At 33.0% G+C, this 22,899-nt stretch overlaps 3 protein-coding genes across 8 annotated transcripts; all 3 read right to left on the reverse strand.

Annotated features, from left to right (window-relative positions):
• Positions 1 to 4,194: 4,194 nt before the first annotated feature.
• Positions 4,195 to 5,302, reverse strand: LOC141655139 (protein FAR1-RELATED SEQUENCE 1-like). The gene is made up of 2 exons (XM_074462232.1): positions 5,068 to 5,302; positions 4,195 to 4,745 (listed from the first exon to the last, which is right to left on the reverse strand). The coding sequence occupies exons 1-2, from the start codon at positions 5,300 to 5,302 to the stop codon at positions 4,195 to 4,197; spliced, it is 786 nt and encodes a 261-aa protein (XP_074318333.1).
• Positions 5,303 to 5,478: 176 nt separating this feature from the next.
• LOC141655140 (protein FAR1-RELATED SEQUENCE 5-like) lies at positions 5,479 to 8,250 on the reverse strand. Its single transcript, XM_074462233.1, has 3 exons — positions 8,114 to 8,250; positions 6,419 to 6,438; positions 5,479 to 6,326 (listed from the first exon to the last, which is right to left on the reverse strand). The coding sequence occupies exons 1-3, from the start codon at positions 8,248 to 8,250 to the stop codon at positions 5,479 to 5,481; spliced, it is 1,005 nt and encodes a 334-aa protein (XP_074318334.1).
• A 1,098-nt stretch (positions 8,251 to 9,348) lies between these two features.
• LOC141657128 (uncharacterized) lies at positions 9,349 to 14,256 on the reverse strand. 6 transcript variants are annotated; one of them, XR_012548664.1, is made up of 9 exons: positions 14,031 to 14,256; positions 13,318 to 13,461; positions 12,597 to 12,797; positions 12,129 to 12,189; positions 11,770 to 11,837; positions 11,414 to 11,675; positions 11,061 to 11,154; positions 10,841 to 10,966; positions 9,349 to 10,570 (listed from the first exon to the last, which is right to left on the reverse strand). XR_012548664.1 is itself a non-coding variant. In XM_074464265.1 (8 exons), exons 4-6 carry the CDS (start codon positions 12,160 to 12,162, stop codon positions 11,079 to 11,081), a joined length of 372 nt encoding a protein of 123 aa, XP_074320366.1. In that variant the 5' UTR covers positions 12,163 to 12,189; positions 12,597 to 12,797; positions 13,318 to 13,461; positions 14,031 to 14,249; the 3' UTR covers positions 9,349 to 10,570; positions 10,841 to 10,966; positions 11,061 to 11,078. The 6 variants fall into 6 exon arrangements, 4 of the variants coding, with proteins under 4 accessions (XP_074320366.1, XP_074320364.1, XP_074320363.1 ...); XR_012548663.1 differs by having other exon boundaries at positions 12,129 to 12,797; positions 14,031 to 14,255; XM_074464265.1 differs by lacking the exon at positions 11,770 to 11,837 and having other exon boundaries at positions 14,031 to 14,249.
• Positions 14,257 to 22,899: the final 8,643 nt, after the last annotated feature.

Consider the following 22,899-nt stretch of genomic DNA (forward strand, 5'->3'; position numbering starts at 1 on the left):
TTGTTAAAGTGGCTAGAAAATTTGTGTGATCAAGCATCATGGAGTGATGAGCGTTCTTACGAGGTATAAATTTTTCAACACACTTTTGTAAACATTATTCAGTATATTTTATTTCAAGCATTTCAATATTTGTTGTCAAATAAAATTTATATGTAGGATTTGGATGAATATGGTACGAGTATGATTGCACGTCTCATCAAATGGAAGCGAAACAAGAGAAAGGTAAATATAAATAACCTTGAATGCCTAATTTAAATTTTTCCTAATTTTAATCTTCTTTTCATTAGATTCTGTCTCGGAGTGACTTTTACGTAACAGTATTCCCCCCCCCCCCTCCGTTTTTTTGTACGATTATCACTAGGTGATATTTTCTAAACACTTGAGTCGAGGGATGTGCAAAGGGAGTGGCAGATGACCTAATCCAAAATTCGAAACACTGAGCCATTTTTTGATCTAATTCCTTGAGTCGAGGGATGTACAAAGGAGTAGACCCGGAATATTAGATTCTTGTGGAGTTTATTCGGAATATGTAGTACACTAAGTCTTGAGAGTACATATTAGATTTTGGAATATGTAAGGCGTGTAAGACATGAAATCATGTTTTCGGACTAATTCTAGAAACATGTCACGAGGCAACGAAAACGAGAAACAATTTTCAAAATTGGATAACGAACATGTCACGAGGCAACGAAAACGAGAGACAATTTTCAAAATTGGATAACGAACATGTCACGAGGCAACGAAAACGAGAGACAATTTTCAAAATTGGACAACGAAAAGGTAATGAAATCAAAACATCATAAATGCATTAAAATCATTTCCACAAAGATGCATGAAATAACAAAGTGTGCATGCATGAAATATGTAACTCATGTCTCCAAGGTCAAATCTTAAAGTAATCTCAAGTGAACTTTTAAAATGTTGCATTTTAATTTAGATTTTGGAATTTTATTATTAACTTTGACGGTTGGGGATGTGGTAGCAAAGAAGGATGTAGTGGTAGATCACATTTCTCCGGTTTCTTAATACTTCTCTTAGGCCATGTTCTTTCTGGCTTATTTTCATTGATTTAGCAAATTTCATTTCTATTTAGTTCGATTGATTCGATTCGATTCCATTCGATTCGATTCGATTGATTCACTCCATTCGATTGGGATTCACTCAACTCAGCTCCATTCAGTTCAGTTCAGCTCCATTAAGTGCAGCTCATTTCAACTTTACTCATCTTAAATTTAATAGTTATTATTAATTTTGTTATCAATAATACTATTTTTTTTTAATATTATTATTCTTTATTATTATTATTATTATATTTAATAATATTGTTAATAATAATGTTATTAATAATTTATTTATTATAATTACTATTATTATTATGAATATTATTATTAAAATGAATAATAATGTTATTAATGTTGTTGTTGTTGTTGTTGTTGTGAATAATAATGTTATTAATGTTATTATTATTATTATTATTATTATTATTATTATTATTATTATTATTATTATTATTATTATTATTATTATTATTATTATTATTATTATTGTTGTTGTTGTTGTTGTTGTTGTTATTATAATTATTATTGGTATTATTATTAAAATTAATAACATTTATTATTAATATTATTGATGGGGCACGCAAATTTGACTTGACCCACTAGCCAATACGGGTCATACAAGTCAACACGCTTGCAAACATGGTTACGGATTCGCTTGATACCCTACGAATCACGAATCGTTAAAAGCTTAATTCTATCAAATTGATTACGAAAATACATATAACACATTTTCTATAAGCGAATCGCGAATCGGTAAGGCGTATTCATAGCGAATATGGTAACCATGCTTTCCAAGCCATCATTTGAGGTACACATAGAAACCTATAAATACCTCATTATTGACCAATCAATGGTAAAATACTTCTCACCAACAACTTCCTCTTTCTAGAAGTAAGACTACTCGAGCTACTATGAGAGGGCACGGAAACCTTAGCTTTAAGCAAGGTCTCAACTATCCACCAGTACCGTAAGGCATCAGAGAAGGACCTATTGCGAACCCTTCGAGGCACTATTTGTTACGCGTAAAAGATACATCCGGAGAGAGCAAGCATAGGTTCGAGGTGCCATCGTCTGAGAGGAGCGCGTTGACCCAGCCCGGATTCGAGCAACTCTTACTTGAGTGTTTTTATTCGAAACAACTAGTTTTACTAATATCATTATTAATAGTGACATTATTATTTATTATTGTTATTAAGAATATTATTATTTATTATTGTTATTAAGAATATTATTATTAAAAAATTACTATTTTTTCATTGTTATAATTTATGATTATTCATATATAATATTATAATTTTTTTCTTAAAAATTTTAGTATTAGTATAAATAGTATTATACTATGAATATTAGTATTATTATAGTTGATAATAACAATAATATTAAATATTATTATTATTAATATTAATATGATTATTTTTTGATTTCATTTCAATTCAAACTTTATTATTTGATTAAATTTCACTCTATTCAGATTTAGTTCAGTCCATTTCACTCCATTGATTCGATTCGATTGATTCAGCTCCATTGATTCGATTCAGCTCGATTGATTAGCTCAGCTCCATTCGATTCGATTGATTGATTCGGCTCTAAAAAGCCAGAAAGAACAGGGCCTTAATCTTGCGTTAGAAAACGTTCTACATGCATGAAATAACCATGATGTGCATAATTAAACCATGTACATTTCTCCGATTTCTTAATATTTTCGCTCGGATCGTCACTTTGAATTTTAAAGACTTGTCGTACAGGAAGATTCATTTCAATTGATCACATTTTAGTATTGGGATATTCTCATTTTGGATTACCAAATCTGGTGAAACTGTTAGGGTGCAAACCCTTGTCCCACATCGGTAGAATAAAGATGGAAGATCATCTTTATAAGTGTCCATAAAATATAATAGTATGAGGCCTTTTGGGAAGGAGTCCAAGAGTAAATCCGTGAGGGCTTGGCCCAAAGCGGACAATATCGTACTATTATTGGTTGTGGACACTGATGCAGCAGAGGCCCAACACGGGGATATTCACGCTTCCGAACAACAAGTGGTATCAGAGCCCAAGGTTCTACTTGGCTAGACACGGAGATTCATCAGGACCAAGACTTGAAGGTGGACGTACACTATAAGGCGTGGAATTCCTATAGCTCGAGGGGGAGCTAATATGTTCGCGAGAAGCGACATGGTCTCACGGCGTTGAGACGGCAGGCCGTCCAAGAGAAGATCGTCAGCGGCCCGGCGAGGTGGGCTGAGGCTTAATGGAGGCAACAAAAGCGGTCCATGGTAAGTCCACAGGCGGTCCGGTGTGATGCGCTGAGGCAGTGGATTCGGACCCAATCCAGGGTTATATTGGATGCAGAGGAGTTTGGTACGCAAGTGTAGCACATGCCCCGTGAGATACATATGGTGTGTTGTTTAAGGGGAGGTTATCAAGACTTGGTGATGCGAGTGTCTAGAAGTTGGGGCTGTATGGTGTGGAGGTCAAGGTCCGACTCAAGATGATGGTCCTTGGTTTGAGGGGAGGATTGTTAGGGTGCAAACCCTTGTCCCACATCGGTAGAATAAAGATGGAAGATCATCTTTATAAGTGTCCATAAAATATAATAGTATGAGGCCTTTTGGGAAGGAGTCCAAGAGTAAATCCGTGAGGGCTTGGCCCAAAGCGGACAATATCGTACTATTATTGGTTGTGGACACTGATGCAGCAGAGGCCCAACACGGGGATATTCACGCTTCCGCACAACAGAAACAGTGAATAAATTAATCGCCGTAAGGTTTCTTGATACTCGTATAATGTGTGCATGAAATAACGTTCTTTGTGCATGAAATACATGTGTATGTGCATGAAATACCGTTGTATGTGCACGAAATAATGGTGACAGGAACACTCAGGTTTTACATTCTATAAGTGTTACATTCATTCGTTTTAAGAAAAAAAGTCCAACATCTATCAAATAAAATAGAAAGTCCTGAATTATTCAATAAGGGAAATGTCCAATATCTATCAAATAAAATAAATCCCGAATTTTTCAATAAGGTAAAATAAAAATTACTCTACTCATTGTCGGTTGTCCTTCGGTCACAATTCCTACTGTCGTGGTTCGCCATCTCCCCACAGGCCCTGCATTTTCTTAGCGCTTTCTTGTTCACTTCCCCAACTCGTTCTCTTTATGAGATCGGCCTTTTCCCGAGCCTTTGTTTTTGCACTGCCTTGGAGGCAAAACCTTAATCTCACTAGGAATGTTTGTTCCTAAAAGCATCCCAATTTCAGCATTCTTGTCCTTTACCTTTGCAATACCAGTATTTCCACTTTCATTAGGGGTAATTTTTACCCTTTCCTTGAACTCACGCAAAATCCCAAGCAACTCATCATAATGCCAGGACTGTTCAACGAGTGCCACACAAGTAAACAACTCGACCATAACTCGCCAACTTTGTTTTTCTCGTACATCCATTGATGTACAATCGCAAGCAATGGCCATTAGGGCCGACGATTGCTGGCAGGTTGCTAGTTTGCTCCACCGACTAAGCAGGTAGTCACTTGGAACTTTCTGAATTCCCCGATCTTTAAAGACACACAGAGCATGTCGACAGAGTATTCCATGTCTTTCAAACTTCTTGTAAGTGCATACCACTGAAACATCATCCTTCCTAAAACCAACCTTATACGTTTTGTTTCGAACTTGATCTATGATATCTGTGTATAGAATTGGATAGGTTTTATCTTTTTCTTTATCCCCAACACCACATGAATAACAAGCTGCTTCGACTTCCTTTTGAAACTCGCCGAAAATTGTTGGAGTGTAGATTTCTGATGCATGCTTTTCTAGGGCTAATGGAGTCGACAACTGGGGGAAGGAGTTTTTTTTATTGTGCAACGAGTTTCGAATGAGTCCATCTTTGAGCATCCATTGCACTCTCAAATCTCATCCAAAACTCAACTAGGGTTAAATTAGGATTAGTGAAGTTGCTGAAAAAGTGGTTTTCTGACTCTGACCTGGAGGTCGTTCTCATCAAACCTCCTAAAAACAGATCACGATAGTAAGCCCACATATTTCTAATGTTGTACTTCTCCTTAAGCCACTCGTTATCCGACAACCCATGAGATTCAACTACTGTTGTCCACCTTTCCTCAAATTCAGGCGGCTCCACATCTTCGCTCCAAATACATCGGTTTATCTTTTTCAGAAACTCAGTATCTTTACATATTACAGGCCCTACTTTCTCAGGCAACTTTTTTAGTATGTGCCACATGCAATATCTGTGTTGCACCTTGTCTTTCCAGGCTAATTTCATTCCTTCTTCTATCCCCGCATCTTCATCAGTTATCATACAAACTGGATGACGAACCCCCATAGCCTCTACGAATTTCGTAAATAGCCAAGCAAAGGAGTCCTTGCTCTCATTAATAATAAGTCCAGCCCCAAAGGTCACACATCTCTTATGATTATCCACCCGGTAAAAGGGCCAAATATCATCCTATACTTGTTTTTTTTAAAGGTCGTATCAAAAGAGGTCATGTCCCCGAATAGCAAATAGTTTTTAATACTAATAGGGTCAGCCCAAAACACTTGTGACAATCGACCTATCTCGTCTACCTCAAAATCAAAAGAAAAAGATGGACACAGGTGTTTTATCTTCATAAAATGCTCAATAAGCATTTGAGCATCCCCCTCTGATAAATAATTTTTGATATCTCTAGAAAAGTTCTTAAAGTCTTCCAATGACGCACCCACATTCCTATAACCTCTAACATACTCCTTGAACAACCTATACGACTTAACTGGACCTATGTTATTTTTGGAGTTGTCAATTATCATTTTTTTGTGAACTACATTCAACTCTCTCGTTTGTGTCAAATGTACCATTGTTGATGGTGTTTGTGGCATATGATTATGACCTTCATGAAAATCATATATTTGGTATTTACCTATATCAGGACCTTCCTCCAAAATTTGCCTAAATTTAATACAAGAAGGACATTCTATCCTAGTCCTTTGCCTCCTGTGATTTTCCCCTTTCGCTTCACATACTCCATCCTTATTACACACAACTTTTTTATGCGTAACGACACCATTTTTAGACTTTTGTGAGCTTAATCTAGTCACAAATCCACATTCTTTTGCATATGCTTCATAAAACTCAACACCTAGTTCAAGCTTATCGAATAGCATACCAATAGCAGGCTTAAGATGGTTGAGACACTCAAAAACCCGATTCGTGTTGCTTGAAGAACCTTCTGCTGCCTCCTCGTCCCCTGCCTCCTCTACTATGATATCTGCATATGTGGTGCAATTAAAGTAAGAAAGATGAGGGATATAAAAGCATATGAAATGTACCTTAAAAAAGCTGAAAACAACAAGCAACTACCAGGATGAATAGAATTGTACCTGAAAGTCACAACTTCAGGAACATCATGTTCAACTGCTATTGCATATATTTCTAATATAGGCTGACATGCATTAGCTTCAACATTCGTTCCTTCGTTTGTAATGACATTTGAAGAAGTTTGTGATAGTATTGAGGAGTTGTCTTTGTCATTATTGTTGCAACAAGAAATGTCAAAAATTAAATAAGCAACAATACAACAGTATAATTCATGAAATTGAGTCCCTGATTTTAACAAATGTAGGCAATTTCACAATTTCTCCAACCCTAATTTCTCAATTAAGTTAATTTGATTCACAAAATCAAATTTTGATGCACCTAAACAGGAATTTGATGCACATAAACAGGAATTTGGATGCACATAAACAAGATTTTGATGCACATAAACGGTCTCCAACCTAATTTCTCAGTTTCCACAATTTAATTCATGAAACCCTAATTTCTCAATTAAGCCAATTTGATTCACAAAATCACATTTTGATGCACCTAAACAGGAATTTGATGCACATAAACAGGAATTTGGATGCACATAAACAAGATTTTGATGCACATAAACGGTCTCCAACCCTAATTTCTCAGTTTCCCCAATTTAATTCATGAAACCCTAATTTCTCAATTAAGCCAATTTGATTCACAAAATCACATTTTGATGCACCTAAACAGGAATTTGATGCACATAAACAGGAATTTGGATGCACATAAACAAGATTTTGATGCACATAAACGGTCTCCAACCCTAATTTCTCAGTTTCCCAATTTAATTCATGAAACCCTAATTTCTCAATTAAGCCAATTTGATTCACAAAATCACATTTTGATGCACCTAAACAGGAATTTGATGTACATAAACAGGAATTTGGATGCACATAAACAAGATTTTGATGCATATAAACGGTTAATCAATCCCTAACCCTAATGTCTCAGTTTCCCCAATTTAATTGACGAAATCATAAATTCAGAAGCATAATTGTTCAATTCAGAATTCTAATCGGTTAATCAATCCCTAATTTCACGAACAATCTAATTTAATAGACTAATTCAACTAATTTCACAACAAATAATCATAAAGATCGAAATTTTACCTCGGATTTAAAGGCGTCATTGATTGAAGCAGCGTCGAAAGGTTGATTGTCGAAGAATTTATCGTTCGATTGTAGAGAAAGAGAAACAGGAATTTGATGATGGACGATGGCGGAAGGTTTTGATAGTAGATGAGATGAGTTGAAGAGAGACAAAGAATGATGAGAGAGAAGCAGAATTACAAAATGACTGAGAAATTAGGGTTAGCGGAGGACGCGCGAAAAAAGTTGGGGGTTTGGTTAAGGTAATCTCAGCGTATTATTAGATCCCTTAAGTGGTTCTCATGGTTCTCATTATATGGGTGGTTCTCACCGGATCCCGACCATATATATATATATATATATATATATATATATATATATATATATATATATATATATATATATAATATATAATATATATATATATATATATATATATGAATCAGGATCCCGTACGAACTATTTTATGGTACGAACTGTACGAACTCAATAACAACCACTAGATTATGTCAAATGAAAGGGCGAGATTAAATAGAAAAACAACACATGAATCTCTCTTCCTCCCCCGTACAACCAAAGAACCCCCATCCTAACTTCCCCTTAAACTCATTCTTACCATCGTACAACTCCGGCCAACACTCCGATTCCGGCGCACGATGTTGTCGACGAACTCAGCGACCACCCCAGTCCGTTGCGCACTCGCGGCACCGCACAGTCACCCAATGGATCCGGCCATCTTTCACTTTTTTCCATCTTCAGTCGCTTATCTTACTCCGGTCACTTCCGCCGACGATAACGATGCTGCCGCATATTATTGGCCTAAATCTCGCCGAACACCATTAATAATCCTCAATCTCTCGTTGAGAATCGTTGCCCAAGGTCGAACATGAAGAGTTCGCTCTTTGTGTAGATCTACAAATAACAACGAAGAATTCCAAAATAAAAAAATGTACATGGTGAGTTTTTTGTTTCCGAATGCGGCGATGCGTCATTTTTGGCAACAGTATGGATTGCGGTGGTGCGTCATTTTCGACGGCAGTGGGTAGTGTGGTGGTGCGTCATTTTTTGCGGCAGTGGGGAGTCGTAATGTATGCCAACTATACGGCGATAGAGCTTAGGTATGGTGTTAGTTTAGGAACTCGTGGTGGTGGCGACAATGCGTGGTGGTAATTCAGGTTTGGTGGTGGATGCACAATATATGACCCTCTAGATACACATAGCAATGCTCTAGATATACAAATCGATTTATGTATCTGGGAGTATTGATATGTGTATCTAAGTTACTAACGTGTGTACCTAGGGTGGTTGTGGGGACAACGTTGGTATCGTGGTCACGGGTTGTCCGCCTGTTTTACAGAATTATAGTGAGAGCTTAGTTTGTGCAATGTTTGGACTACTTAGATTTGTCGATTTTCGTAGCTGGTAATTGATGCATTCGATTTAGATGTAGTAGTGTTTTGTTGTACCAAAGGTCAGATTCTAAGTAGTTGCTGAAGTCATTTAAATGTTTAAGACGATGATTCAAGTCGGTCAATCCTACTACGGAGTTGAAGCTTTGTTGGATGTTGAGTTCTCGTTGTAGTCAAGTTCCGAACTGATGTATACTGCGGTACTACTGTTTTGTTTATTGTATGATTAAGTTTAGCTATATGCGTTGGAATGTGATGATACTAATGAGTGACCATGATAATATGATGGGTGTTTTTGCCACCATGGTTTATAAAAAACAAGTAAACATAATTAAGTTTTGAAATAATTTTTTTTGGTTATCTTTATCTAGATGAATTTAGGAATGAGGTTCGTATCTATGAATGCTTTTTTATATATCAGAAGCCATTGAAAGGAATGTGATGGTGACAAAATTTGAACGCATATGAGTACCACGTACTACATGTGCTTTATGAGTTCTTATTAAGCCGGATAACCCACAACATATTACATTTATTTGAATTGTTATTAGATGAGTTCTTAGATACACACCTTTGAGTCACTAGATACAAACCATTAGCATGCTAGATACACACCTCTAGCTAGCTTGTTACACAGATTTAAGTTTCTAGATACATATCTTTAGCTAGCTAAATACACTCCTTTAAGTTGCTAGGTACATACCTTTAGTTACCTATATATACTCCTTTAATTTGCTAGATACACTTCTTTAAATTGTTAGATACTCCCAGACGGTCTTTTTACCTCATTGACTAGCCTTGAGACCATTCACTTGAGCTCCAACTTTTTGTATGGTCCTCTCTCACCAACTTTTATTTCAAATGCGAAATTCCCCGACACCATCCAAAGGATAGATATTTCAAACAATCAATTTAATGGCAAGATTAACCCAACCTTGTTCTCTTTGGGGTCAAAACTATCGAGTTTCAATGCCAACAACACTGACTTCAACGGTCAGATTCCGTCATCTATTTGCACTAGTTGTCCTCAGCTTAAGATTCTTAATTTATCAAATACGTCTTTTAATGGCCACATTCCTGCTGGTCTTGGGAGATGCTCGAAACTTTGAAGTATTTCGTGCAGGTTTCAATAGTTTGTCTGGATTACTTCCTGATGATATTTTCAGTTTGAAGTCGTCGAATGAATTATCAGTTCCTGCAAACAACATACATGGAACCATTCCGGAGGAAATGCTAGGCTTAACCAACCTTAATATCGTTAATTTATACTCGAACAGTTTTCTAGCATAATCCCTCGAGATATTGGGAACCTCGCTAAACTGGAGCAACTGCAACTCCACATAAATAAGTTTGGAGGCACCATACCACCATCCTTGATGAACTGCACAAATCTAGTGAAGCTCATATTGAGGGTCAACGCTCTGGAAGGTAACATCTCTACAATTGATATCTAGTAGCAATCCCCCTCTGCAATTTTCTGGTTCCCAATTGGCCTTTACTCTGCAACATGCTACAATTTTTTGTTCCCAATTGGTCATATGCTTCTTTGCCCATAATCTCCAACTTACTCAACGAATGTGGAACAAGAGTCGCTGGGATAATATTGCTTCCATGATAAAAAATCGTTGACCCGACAATAACAGTTCCAAAAGGCGCACCCAAACCTTTGGACAATCATACATTTTGTTCAATGAATAAGAGCAAGACGTAAACGCCACAATATAGATACACAAATACTTCTGTAAAATTGCCTTGCACTAGGTAAGTTTATTTAATTAGCTTTCCGTTTCTAAATAAGCTGAGTTGCGTAAAAATTAAGAAGGTTGGTTACAAGGTTTTCTGATGATTAAAACTTGGGATTGATTGCCATGAAAACTGAAGTATAATTACCAAGTTATTGTTAATGAACTGTAGTTCCAAGACCAAAAAATTACCTTACAAGGTTTTCAGGTTAGCTCCAACCACACCATCAATTATCACATGAGCAATATGTACTCCGAGTGGTTGAAACTCTCTCGCCAAACACTGTGATAGTCCCCTTAATGCAAATTTTGCACAACCTTTCATCAACCAAATAAAAACACCTTTAATAAGTTCTTATAAACTGCTCTATTACGTGTCGAGAAAGAATAGATGTGTAAGTGTGTAACCTACATGGTTCAGAGAAGCCGGTTATGCCACTGAGAGAAGTTGAGCATCCTGTGAAGAGTATGGTCCCTCTCGCTCTCTCCACCGTGCCCGGAAGAACCTGATATCTCACATTTAGAACAGGTATTAGCTCATTTTCTTGACATTTGACGTGGAAAAGGATGTCTCCATGTTCAACATGACTCATTTTACGAGGTAGCTCTCTAAACTGATTAATTAAGTTTCTCTTTTGTGTCAAATAACACAATTTTCGTTGTAGTTGATGGGATTCGGCCTTTATCAGTTGTTACTTGTTAGCACGGAACTGATGATCCTTGCTCTCAGAGATCAAAGACGTTAAAAGATATGGGTGTGATTACCTATTGGGCACATTGGAAAGCTCCAACAGTAGAAACGGCAAACGATCTCTCAAAGGAATTGACGGGAATTTGAGTGAAACTAGATGGATGCAAAGGAAAGGGTTGATAGCCGCATTGTAAACCAAAACATCTACAGACCCAAGTGAGAGGACCCCTTCAAAAGCTTCTTTGATACTGTTATGATCCGCACAATCAATTCTTATTGAAAATACTTGGGCTTTTTCTTCCCTTGCTATCTCTTGAGAAAATATGGATATCCTTTCTGTCGTAGAAAATCAAATTAATATAAATCCGCATTAGAGCAAAGGAAAGCAATAAATAAAGGTATTTATCCCAAGTTTACTTAGTTGAATTACCTGACAAAATCTCAAGTTTACAACGTATTTTTTATCCCAAGTACAATTACAAACATCGACCACAGGTACTACAATACAATAGGAATTAAGGTCAGTTTAAGCTGCGGAATGGGGGAAGATCAAGGAAATATAGTACAGGCATTGAAATTATGGCCCTGTTCTGATCAAATTAGCATTGCTGCATTTTGACAGGGTAAGGTGTGTGTAAACTTGTAAACCAGGTAAAATTGACCTGGTCCCAACGCAGAAAAAGGTAATTTAAAAAAAAAAAAAAAACATCACTGGCACAAGACTTCGACCAGAAACGACCCGAAAATTACTTAAATGACAAGAACTGTAACAGCTAACCAGAAACTAACCCGAAAATGATAAAGACCCTATCATCGTCGCCATTCTTCTACCGGCACAATTCCTAGCTTTCTTCATTGGCCTCGTTAATCACAAACATAATTACATTCCAAGTCCAAATGTGTAAATACACATATTACAATCGGGTACATATGGTATTACTACCGGATACACATGGTATTACTGTCGGATACACAAATTGATTTGTGTATCTAGTAGTAATACCACGTGTATCTGGGATGCTATTCCACGTTTTTTGCTAACCATATAACTCTCAGCATGTTATAATCCAAGAGAAATATAAAATACATTTCTCGATGAGATATCCGGGAACATCATATGAAATAGGAGGGAGTATGTTATAACAGTGTTATTTTACGTATTGAGGTTAGAGTTAACAGAAAGAGAACATAAATGCATGATGTAACTTAGCTGCCAGATAAATCACAGTCAAATTAGTGGAAGTGTGACATAATCACCTTGAAAATGAAAGGTTCCCGAATTAATTCTGGTCCGATCAGTCGATCACAAACGATTTCATCTGCAAGAGCTATTGCTTCTTAGTAGTCAGCACTTAGCAGGCCATTGTAAACTGTTAGTTGTGATTTGTGAAGCCGTATTCTTGATGATCACCATCATGCCTGAGTATCTGACTATATGAGCATTACTGCTAGCTAAAACTGCAATGCAAAGAATATTTTCCAGTCAGAAACTCAGAAAACAGATCGAGATACACCTTAACAAAAGTAAACTAACATGGAGCTCTCAGATTCAAACTTCTCATTTTTTTCCAAAACTAAAGCCCTTCATTCACGACAATACAATAACTTATTAGATACATACCATTAGCTATTTAGGTACATTTTTTTATGTTACTAGATACACACTCAATGCCCAGCAAATATCAAACTGAAAAGATATATGTTATAACACTGTTGTTTAAAAGCTGCCCTTGACATAAAACAAGTTCAATTATCTGAAACCATCACACTATTTGACGATTATGAAATGGCAATGTTGCTAACAATCATCAAAATTGCACAACCAGATAACATATAAATGCATAGTACATCTAAGCTAGAGCAAAGAAGACCACGGCACATATTCACCTATAGTTGACATAAAACATTAACTCAATAATTAAATTCAGTAACAAAACTGCCACTGTTTCACAATTGTAAACTGTTCAAAGAACTGTACTGCATTCAAATCTCCATATCTATCAATTGGAAAAAGTCACATGCTCAAAACCAACATGATTTCACCAGCAATAACATTACTCCACTGCCCCAAGGACTCCCGCAAATGGCGAGGTAAGGGAGGTCCGATATATGCAGCCTTACCCTGTATTAGCAACGGAAACAAATTCAAATTATTTCCGAACGACCCAAGATGAGAATTTCCGACCCTAACATTATTTTCACCCTTAAACAAAAATTCAGCAACAACCTAATTAATGTTTTTCAATTTAGCTATTACATGAACTCAAAATCATTTCTTCACATTCCATAATTAAAAAAACAAAGTAGTTAATCTTCTAAAAGTACAAGATGACATGAAAACACTAAACTCACATGGGTATGAAGATTGAAGCAAGAAACAGATGGGGTTAGATTAATAGTGTCACCAAAACGTGGGTTTACCCTAATTAGAGGACCATTAACATAACCAAGAACAAAGAAAGTATAAACCCAATATCATCGTTGCCGGTGTCAATTGTCGACGACCCAATAATTAACCACCCACAAACAACACATCATTGGACTCAAATTTAGCAGAGGAAGACATTTTACGAGTCAAAATGTTCCGACTAGTCCATTTTTACAACGTTTTTTTTTCGAAATTTCACCTCTTTTTTAGTAGATCTATAATAAAAATCACAAGTTTTTAGGAGTTAAAAATAACTAACTCACCGGAGAGGGGAGATTGCGTGAATGATGAAGATGAAAAGCAAGACCGTCGGCGTCAAATTTGCGTCACGATTGATCGGCGTCGAAGTCCCTAGGTCGATCATCGTCGGAGGGTGGTGGTTTGGGGAGGTGGAGGGAGGGTAGTGGGTGGTGGAAGGGGATGAAACAAAATGGGAGAGACTAATGTCAGCAGGGTTGGTTTGGGTAAATTAGAAAGCTTTTAATGTCAGGGGTGATAGTCGTCTCTTTTATTAATTTAGGGTAGTTCGTACGGTTCGTACGGAACTCTAGTTCGTACGAGATCCCGCCCCTATATATATATATATATATATATATATATATATATATAGAGAGAGAGAGAGAGAGAGAGAGAGAGAGGATCTTGTGAGTTTGGTTTCTTATGGTGAGTTGTGAGTTTGCACTTTAAAATATCAACCACTAGATTATATTAGAGATGAATGACCAAAATCTAATCTTACATGTCATATAAAACCACTGTCATTTACTTATTTTCTCTTTTTTCTAGTGTCATTTTTTTTTACTTTAATTTTTTTTATTTCCTTTTTTTTACCCCGTGTTATTATAGCTTTTTTCTTACGACTTTGATTTTTTTCCACTTATGTTTTTCTTTAATTTTCTCATTATATTACTTTTTTTTTACTTTTTCTTTTTGTACCAGATTTTTCTGTACTTAAATTTTTTTGTTCTATTTTTTTTTTACCTCGTGTTATTATGCTATTATTGTGTTTTTTTTTACTTTGATTTTTTTTTCTTTTTTTTGCCACGTGTTGTTGTGCTGTTATTCTGGTGTTATTGTGATGTTATTCCAGTGTCACTTTGATTTTTTTTACTACTTTGTTTTTTTTTACTTTTTTCTACCACATGTTATTGTGCTGTTATTCTGGTGTTAGTGTTATTTTGCTGTTATTGTGATGTTATTCCGGTGTCACTTTGATTTTTTTTACTACTTTTGATTTTTTTACTTTTTTTTTACCACATGTTATTGTGCTGTTATTTTGGTGTTATTGTGATGTTATTCCGGTGTCACTTTGATTTTTTTTTACTACTTTGATTTTTTTTATTTTTACCACGTGTTATTGTCTTTGTTATTCGGTGGTATTGTTATTCGGTGTTATTGTGATGTTATTCCGGTGTCACTTAGATTTTTTCACTACTTTGGTTTTTTTACCCTTTCTTTTACCACATGTTATTGTGCTGTTATTCTGGTGTTATTTGTATTCTGATGTTATTTCGGTGTCACTTTAATTTTTTTACTCTTTTTTTACCACATGTTATTGTGCTATTATTGTGCTGTTATTCTGGTGTTATTGTGATGTTATTTCGGTGTCACTTTGATTTTTTTTTTCTTTTTTTTTTACCACGTGTTATTGTGCTACTATTGTGTTGTTATTTCGGTGTCACGTGTTATTGTGCTATTATTGTCCAAACATCCGCGAGCTAGGTAGCAGACAAAAGTAGTAAACAACGACATCAGCAGTGGGAAAACTTAATAAGGCTAGCATACACAAATGCAGACGATATAATGAGAATCCATGGGACAAACAATATAATGAAAATCCAACAACGAGTTTGAGCAATTGAAAAGCGGGAAAAGATGAATGAGTCAACAAGTCTGAGCAATCAAAAAACAGCAAAAACAACAGGAATGAAAAACAGTGAAAACATCAGCAGACGATGAGGACCGAACAACAACGCTCACTGAACGCAGGGGTAGACCTGGAGAACTGCAACACAACTGATTAGTTGACGGACAGTAGAAAAGGGATTATCGGTCCAATTCAACATGTCAAAAGAGGGAACTTGTTCATCAGGAAACGTGACGAGGCGGCCAAAGACAACCACCGCTCCAGGCCAGCAGTTCTGGACAGTGACTTGTTCGAGGGGAGGATTATGGTTGCCGGAAAAATGAGCAATATGATCAGCAGTGATGTCGCTAAATAATCACTGGTACCAGGTTTTGAGATCGCAGACTGAAACTAAGATTCTCAAACATTCAACAACAATTAAATTCTCAAATACATAGTAAAAATACTAAAAAAAACGAGATCAATGTGAATCGTAGCCCGAAACTGAGAATGCAGAAATAAAAAATGTACGATGAATTTTAACATATCATGAAAAATTAAATAATTAATCGAGATTTGTAGAAGATGAGAGTAGATGAAGATAAAAACTTTGAAGGGGCTTCTTTAGTTTTGATGTCAGAGTCTTGGAAAGAACGAATGTCGAGGCTTTGTTTTATTTTTGAAATTTAATCTCTGCCCTTGGTTTCCTTTGATCTAGTGACTGAGATTTTTCAAACTCACAACTCACCGTAAGAACCAAACTCACGAGATCCCGCCTCTCTAGTAAATTGAGGAAAATTGTAGTATATCAAAAGAGTAATAATAATAATAATAATAATATTGGTGTCAAACTTATAATAAACCAAACAATAGATTTAGAAAAATATTAATCGTGGCAAAATTCTAGTAAATTGAGGAAAAAGTTGATATATCGTCGCAATATATAAAAAAAATTAGTTTTTTTTAATAACTATTACATACTATAACCATCGTTTTGTAAAAAATACTACACTTACACAATATGTATGACTTTTTCATATACACCAACCATATCATGACATGTGTAATTATTTTTAAGGGCAAATTAGTCCATTTGACTACGGTTGGTTATTAGTTTCCTTATTTAAGTAAGGAAATTATGGTTATTTTATTTTTCACAAATTACTAGTTTTAAACCCGTCTAAATTGCACGGGTTTGCTATTTCAAATTTTGTTATTATTAAACATCGTTTCGATATGGCTTCTTTGCTGATACGTGTCTGATATGCTATTTTTTAAAACCCGTATCAAATGTACAAAAACTCGTATAATAAAGTTGGATACCACTCATATATCTATAAGAAACTCGTAAATAAAATAATATTTTATTATATAAAGTTGATTTTTTTTTTTTTAAAAGCTTTACATATTGGAACCTAACTCGAAACTCTAATGAACCTGTTGCCTAGACTTGTGACCTGTTACCTGTATCATGTGACTTGGACTTGTTACCCGTGGTCCATAATATTCGCTCATTTAAGACCGATATATCCGTCATAAACTTAATACGGGTCAAGTATCACATATAAGACAAAATAATATGCATTGAAATTTGTAAAAAATTGTCTCCTATAAGAAATTAGTGTTATTTAACCCGTTCTATTTTTTAAGACGGATATACCCGTCAAGATCTACGATATATAAAATTAAATATTGCTAATATTTAATTAGCAAAAAGTAAAATAGTTATTTCATTTCTCCTTTTATTATCAAATAATTTTAAAAAATAATTATTTCATTTCTTCTCCATTCAACTTTAAAATAGTTATTTCATTTCTCCTCCATTCAACTTTAAAATTATATACCATTCATCACCCCATTTCTCCAATATATTTCTCCATTATTTGAAGTCTAAATGAATATTGATGAAGTTAGTGATTATTATGTGATGCTACTCAGTGTTCTGTTAAAAATCCTAAATTCTTTACGTAAGTAACGCTCGATTCATATATATTGCTCGACATTTGTCTAGAAACGATTTAAATAGTTAGTTTATTTCTCCTTTTATCTCTTTTCATCTCCGAGCATATTCTTATTATATCAAGAAAAAAAAATCAAAGGTGGAGGTTAGTAGAGTTTTAACCTGTCGTCAAAATTGACCCATTTTGTAAATTTAATCCATCTTTTAGAGTTAATTGTATACTGACTCCAGCTCATTTTGACACAATCTAAACTGAAGGTAACATTCCTTATTTGGCAAGAAATTGATGACTTATTTATCCATTATTTTTTGAGAAAATCCAAACCAATAGTAACATCTCTTTACATTTTGTTTCATGTTTTACCTATTTCACCATTTACTTTTTTCTTCCACCTAAAACACATGTAAGAAGTAATGTTTCCAATCAATTGGATTGAAGGGAATATGAGTTCTATTTCATTTAAAAAAAACACACTTATTAAAATAATGTAGTTTTTGTTCTTCTTTCAGTATAAGTAATGTAAGTAATGAATATGACACTATAATATTAATGTTACTCCTTAATTAAGAATTTGTTTTTTTTTTAATAAATTTACGATTTAGAAAATGGTAAGGAAAAAAAGGCATTTGTTTGTATTTTTTACCAGTGTTATGACATTGACTTGTATAACAGACCTAGTACCTCATCGATTTGATTCTCCCGACTCGGTAGAGAGGTATGGTGGAGTTAGTTGTATAACTTACTCGATACTTGACTTGACCTAAACTATTTTTTTTTTTTTTGCCTTTTTTTCATTTTGGGTGTCTCAATTAATTTCCCTTTCATTTTAGGAATGCTTTTGATGAACAACTAAATCACCCGTTCTCATTTTGGTGTACTTGACATCTAGTAATTGTCTCTCTTCTCTTTCCTTAGTATTTTGCCAAAACCAAAGACAAACAAATGACCGGAACGAAAGGAGTATAAACTTAAGTTTGATTTCGTATATTTAAATAATTTTATCACTATCAGTTGTAAAACCCGTTCATTAAAATAAAAAACAATATAAATACGAATTTTAGTTAAGCAATTTATAATTTGGCTTTTTTGGTAGGAGTGTCATATAAAACGATCTTATAATTAATAAAATTAACATATTTTAATATAATAATTTACCGATCTAAAATATTTTGTAAAAAATATCAAAATAGATTGTTAAGTTATTTGTCTATTAAATAATTTAATCGTGATTTAACATTGAACAGCTACTCCATAAGATCATGTTACACTGTTTCATCTATTTGTATGTTAAAATTCCTTAAGTTATATTCCCTCCCATCCAAACTAAAGGTAACTTGGTTTGGATGGGAGGGAGTATTAGCTATCTTAAAAGACAAATCTTGTTTCAGACTGATCTTTTTCGTCTGAGATAAGACAAACCAAATTGTGACATTTTACGATAAAACGTAAATATTTCTTGATAAAATGTTACCATAAATTTTATGTTAAAAAGTGAAAACTTTAGATTATAATATTTTCTTGTCAAAAGGTCACTTTCTATTAAAAATTGTTGACATTTTATCGTTTTATGTTGAGATCGTCTCAAGAGAGAGCTACTCATCTTAAAATGGCGAAATAAGCCCATAATGGACCCAACCCAACTTAAATACTTGAAAGAACTGAAAATAAACTACGAACTATTACGGAGTACCCCCTAACTATTTTAACCTAACTTAAACAGTGTGTACTTAAGTAATCACTTGCAAACATAACCTTATTCCCTATTTCATCCCACCGCCACCCTCATGTTAACTCTTCTATTTTTTTTTTCCTTTTTTCCTTGATTTTTTTAAAATTCATTTTCTTCATCTTTCTCTCCCTCTCTCAATAAATCCATCTTGTACATTCTAAGTCATTATAAAAATATTCTACCCCGAAAATATTCAATCAAGTAAAAATATGAAAAAACTATTCTTATCATGAAGTCTAAATATTTCCATATTTGATTAAAATTCTTTTCTTTGTTAAAATATTTGTGATGATTTTGATGTGATGTTAAATGTTTGATCGACTCATCAATTAGGTAAGTACATGCATGTGTTCGTTTAAATTTATAAGATATGTTGACTTAAATAGATAATTTTAATGTATTTTTGAGTTTTAAGGCGTTTTAATAATGGATTAATTTCTAGACATTTGTTTTAAAGAAAACATGCATTTTAGTTTGGATGAAGATCTATTAAATTTTAATGATTTTTAGTAAATATTAAAACAACAATAGTGCATGTTAATTTTAATTTTTATGAGTTTTGAAAATTTCAAACTTAAATTGAATTTCGTATTTATACTTTCCAAAATAGATTTCCGTATTTATCCCTTTAAAAAGTCTAAATAAATATTTAATATTTATTTATTTAGAATTTTGATTTAGATGCAGAGATACACAGTGTTATATATTTATTTAGAATTTTGATTTAGATGCAGAGATACACAGTGTTGTAATTATTGTTTGATGTATGTATATATTATGTAATTTATATTATTTATATATTATGTAATAATGTAATATTATGTACTAATTGAGATCAATATTGTAATTTATTGTGAACGATGAATGAAAAAGACTGACAATTAACTGAAATCAAGGAAAGAAAGAGGGTACTTTGAATAGTCAACATTCAACCACAGACTGACAACTCAGCTCTGTGGTTGTTTGTTTAATAAATAGGATTAAAAGAGACGGTCTCTCATTAATGTTAGTTAGAGGCATTTCTCTCATAAAAGTAGTTATTATTTTTTATTTTATTTTTATTTTTATCTTTTTTCTTTTATTTGGTTTTTAGATTATTTATTAGTTGTCTCTCATTAATGTGGTGAGAGATAGTATATGAGGAGACTTACTAATTTATTTTTGTTTAATATTTTATATAATTTGATTATTTTTCGGCTTTAAGTTCATTTATATACTTTGATTTTTTTCTTTTTCATTTAAATACTTTGCTTATTTTTTTTTTATGTTTTTAGTTTCATTATACTTCGATTTCTACAAAATAGTTTTTCTTTGTTTTTAGTTTAAAAAAATTATATAATTTGATTTTTTTCTGCATAATATTTCTATCATATGATTATTATTTTTTTTTGAAGGAAAGGATTATTTTCTTTTTATTTAATCTTTTATACTCCCTCCTATTCGAAATAACTCTCCCTATTTTCTTTTTCGTCTATTCACAATACTCTCCCTATTTCCTTATTTGGCAAACCTTTATACTTATTTTAATCACCCTACCCTACAATAATACCCCACAATACTCATACTTTATCTTATTTTAATCATCTTATCCCACAATAATATTATTTTAATCACACAATACTTTCTCTCTCTCCAATCTCCTACCCCACTACAATACTTTATCATATAATATTCCCCTCCCTTAATTCTCGTGCCCTACATGAAAGGGGAGGGTTATTAAGAATAGGAGGGAGTATAGTTTTAGTCATTATTTTTGTTTTTAGTTGAAATATTTTTTCTATTTTTTTCATATAACATGAATCTTTCGGGTTATAACTAGAACAAGAATTGAATATAAGGTAAAAATTCAAAATTAAATATAAGATAAAAAACAAAATTTATTTAACTAACTTCAATTATGAAATATAATACATTAGTTTCGAAACTAATAAGAAGTATAACCAATAACAAAATAATAAAACTTTCCTGTTTTGGTTTTAGGAATCATCCCCTATTTACTAAATGAATAGGTGAACTCACAAACTTTCCCTCCAAAAAGCATATTTTTAAATAAGAAGGTTATTGATAATTTAATTGTATTCACTAAATTAGGAAATTAATAATTATAATATATTTCATTATATATTTCTTTTCATTAAAATTAATCTTTTCATCAATATATATAATTTTCACTAAATATTAAATTAAAATATTTTAATTAAAGTATACACGATATAAAACTATAAACCATTAGCTTCGTGGTATAAAAAATACATTACTCAATTCACATGGATTAATTTTTAGTTTTTTTTTTCTCGAAACAAAATACAACGAGAATAATGAACAATTAATGAGATACCACTATTATTTTACAGTTCAATTTTACAGTTCAATTTTACTCATTTTTCTTGAATAATTTTACGGTTCAATTTTTTTCCGATATCAAAATATAATGACGTGAAATAATATGATTTTTTTTGGGTACATAAATACAAAAAAGTGTTAATTTAATATGATTTAGTAATACAAAAATAAGAACTCTATAAATACCGCGCATTTATTGCGCGGGATTTAGACTAGTGAACATATTACCTTAAAAACAATCTTCAAAACGGAATATATTAACATATTTTTTTTTCCTTTTTTGAAAATCTAAATTGGTAAAAATATAAATTAGAATGTGTAGAAGTCCTAGATTCAAGCTAACTTCCTTAAAAAAACTACTTAAATTAAGGAAACAAATAATCACTAATAATCTAATTACTAAACTTAGTTGTTAAATCCCGCGCATCATTACTAAATCCGACACACTTTGCCTCTATTTTTCAACTCTAAGCTTCTCAAAAATTAAAAAAATTTCTTTTTTTCTCTCTCAAAACCTAAATAATTTATTAATAACTAGTTTTGATCCCGCGCAATAAATGTGCGGTATTTATAGAATTTTTATTTTTATATTACTTAATTAAGTTAGACCCTGTGCATTAAATACACGGCTTATAAGTTTTTTTTTTACTAAATTAGATATATGATAGTGGTATCTCGTTAGTTGTTCATTTTTCTCATCATTGCATTTTTGATTTGAGAAATAAAAAGTTAAAACTGAAAATTAACTAAAAAAATTGAGTAGCATGTTGAAATGTATTTTTGTAAATAATCTCTTTTTTATAACAGAAAGTTAATGATTCCAATTTATAAATTTTCTCATTTTTTTGTCTCGAAAGTAATTAAAACGGTTTAATTTTATTTCATACATAGTATATGAGTCAAATCATTTTCAAATAATAAAATCATTAAATAATAAATCATAGTTTGATACATTTTTTTTATTAAGATATTTTAATTAAAAGATTATAGATTAAAGTTTAGTCCAAAAAATATAATTTGATGAAAAGATTAATTTTAATGAAAAGATAATATGTTAATGAAATAAATTATTATGATTATTAGTTACCTTACTTAGTTAATGTATATATAAGTGTTATTAGTTACCTTATTTAGAAAGATGTTTTTTGGAGGGAAAATTTGTGAGGTTGCCTATTCATTTAGTAAATAGGGGATTCGACAAGTCTAGATTTGTATTCGCACCTATCACATGTTATTCATCCCTTTTATCAACA

This window comes from Silene latifolia, chromosome 5, assembly GCF_048544455.1.
Source record: "Silene latifolia isolate original U9 population chromosome 5, ASM4854445v1, whole genome shotgun sequence".
Lineage (NCBI taxonomy): Eukaryota > Viridiplantae > Streptophyta > Magnoliopsida > Caryophyllales > Caryophyllaceae > Silene > Silene latifolia.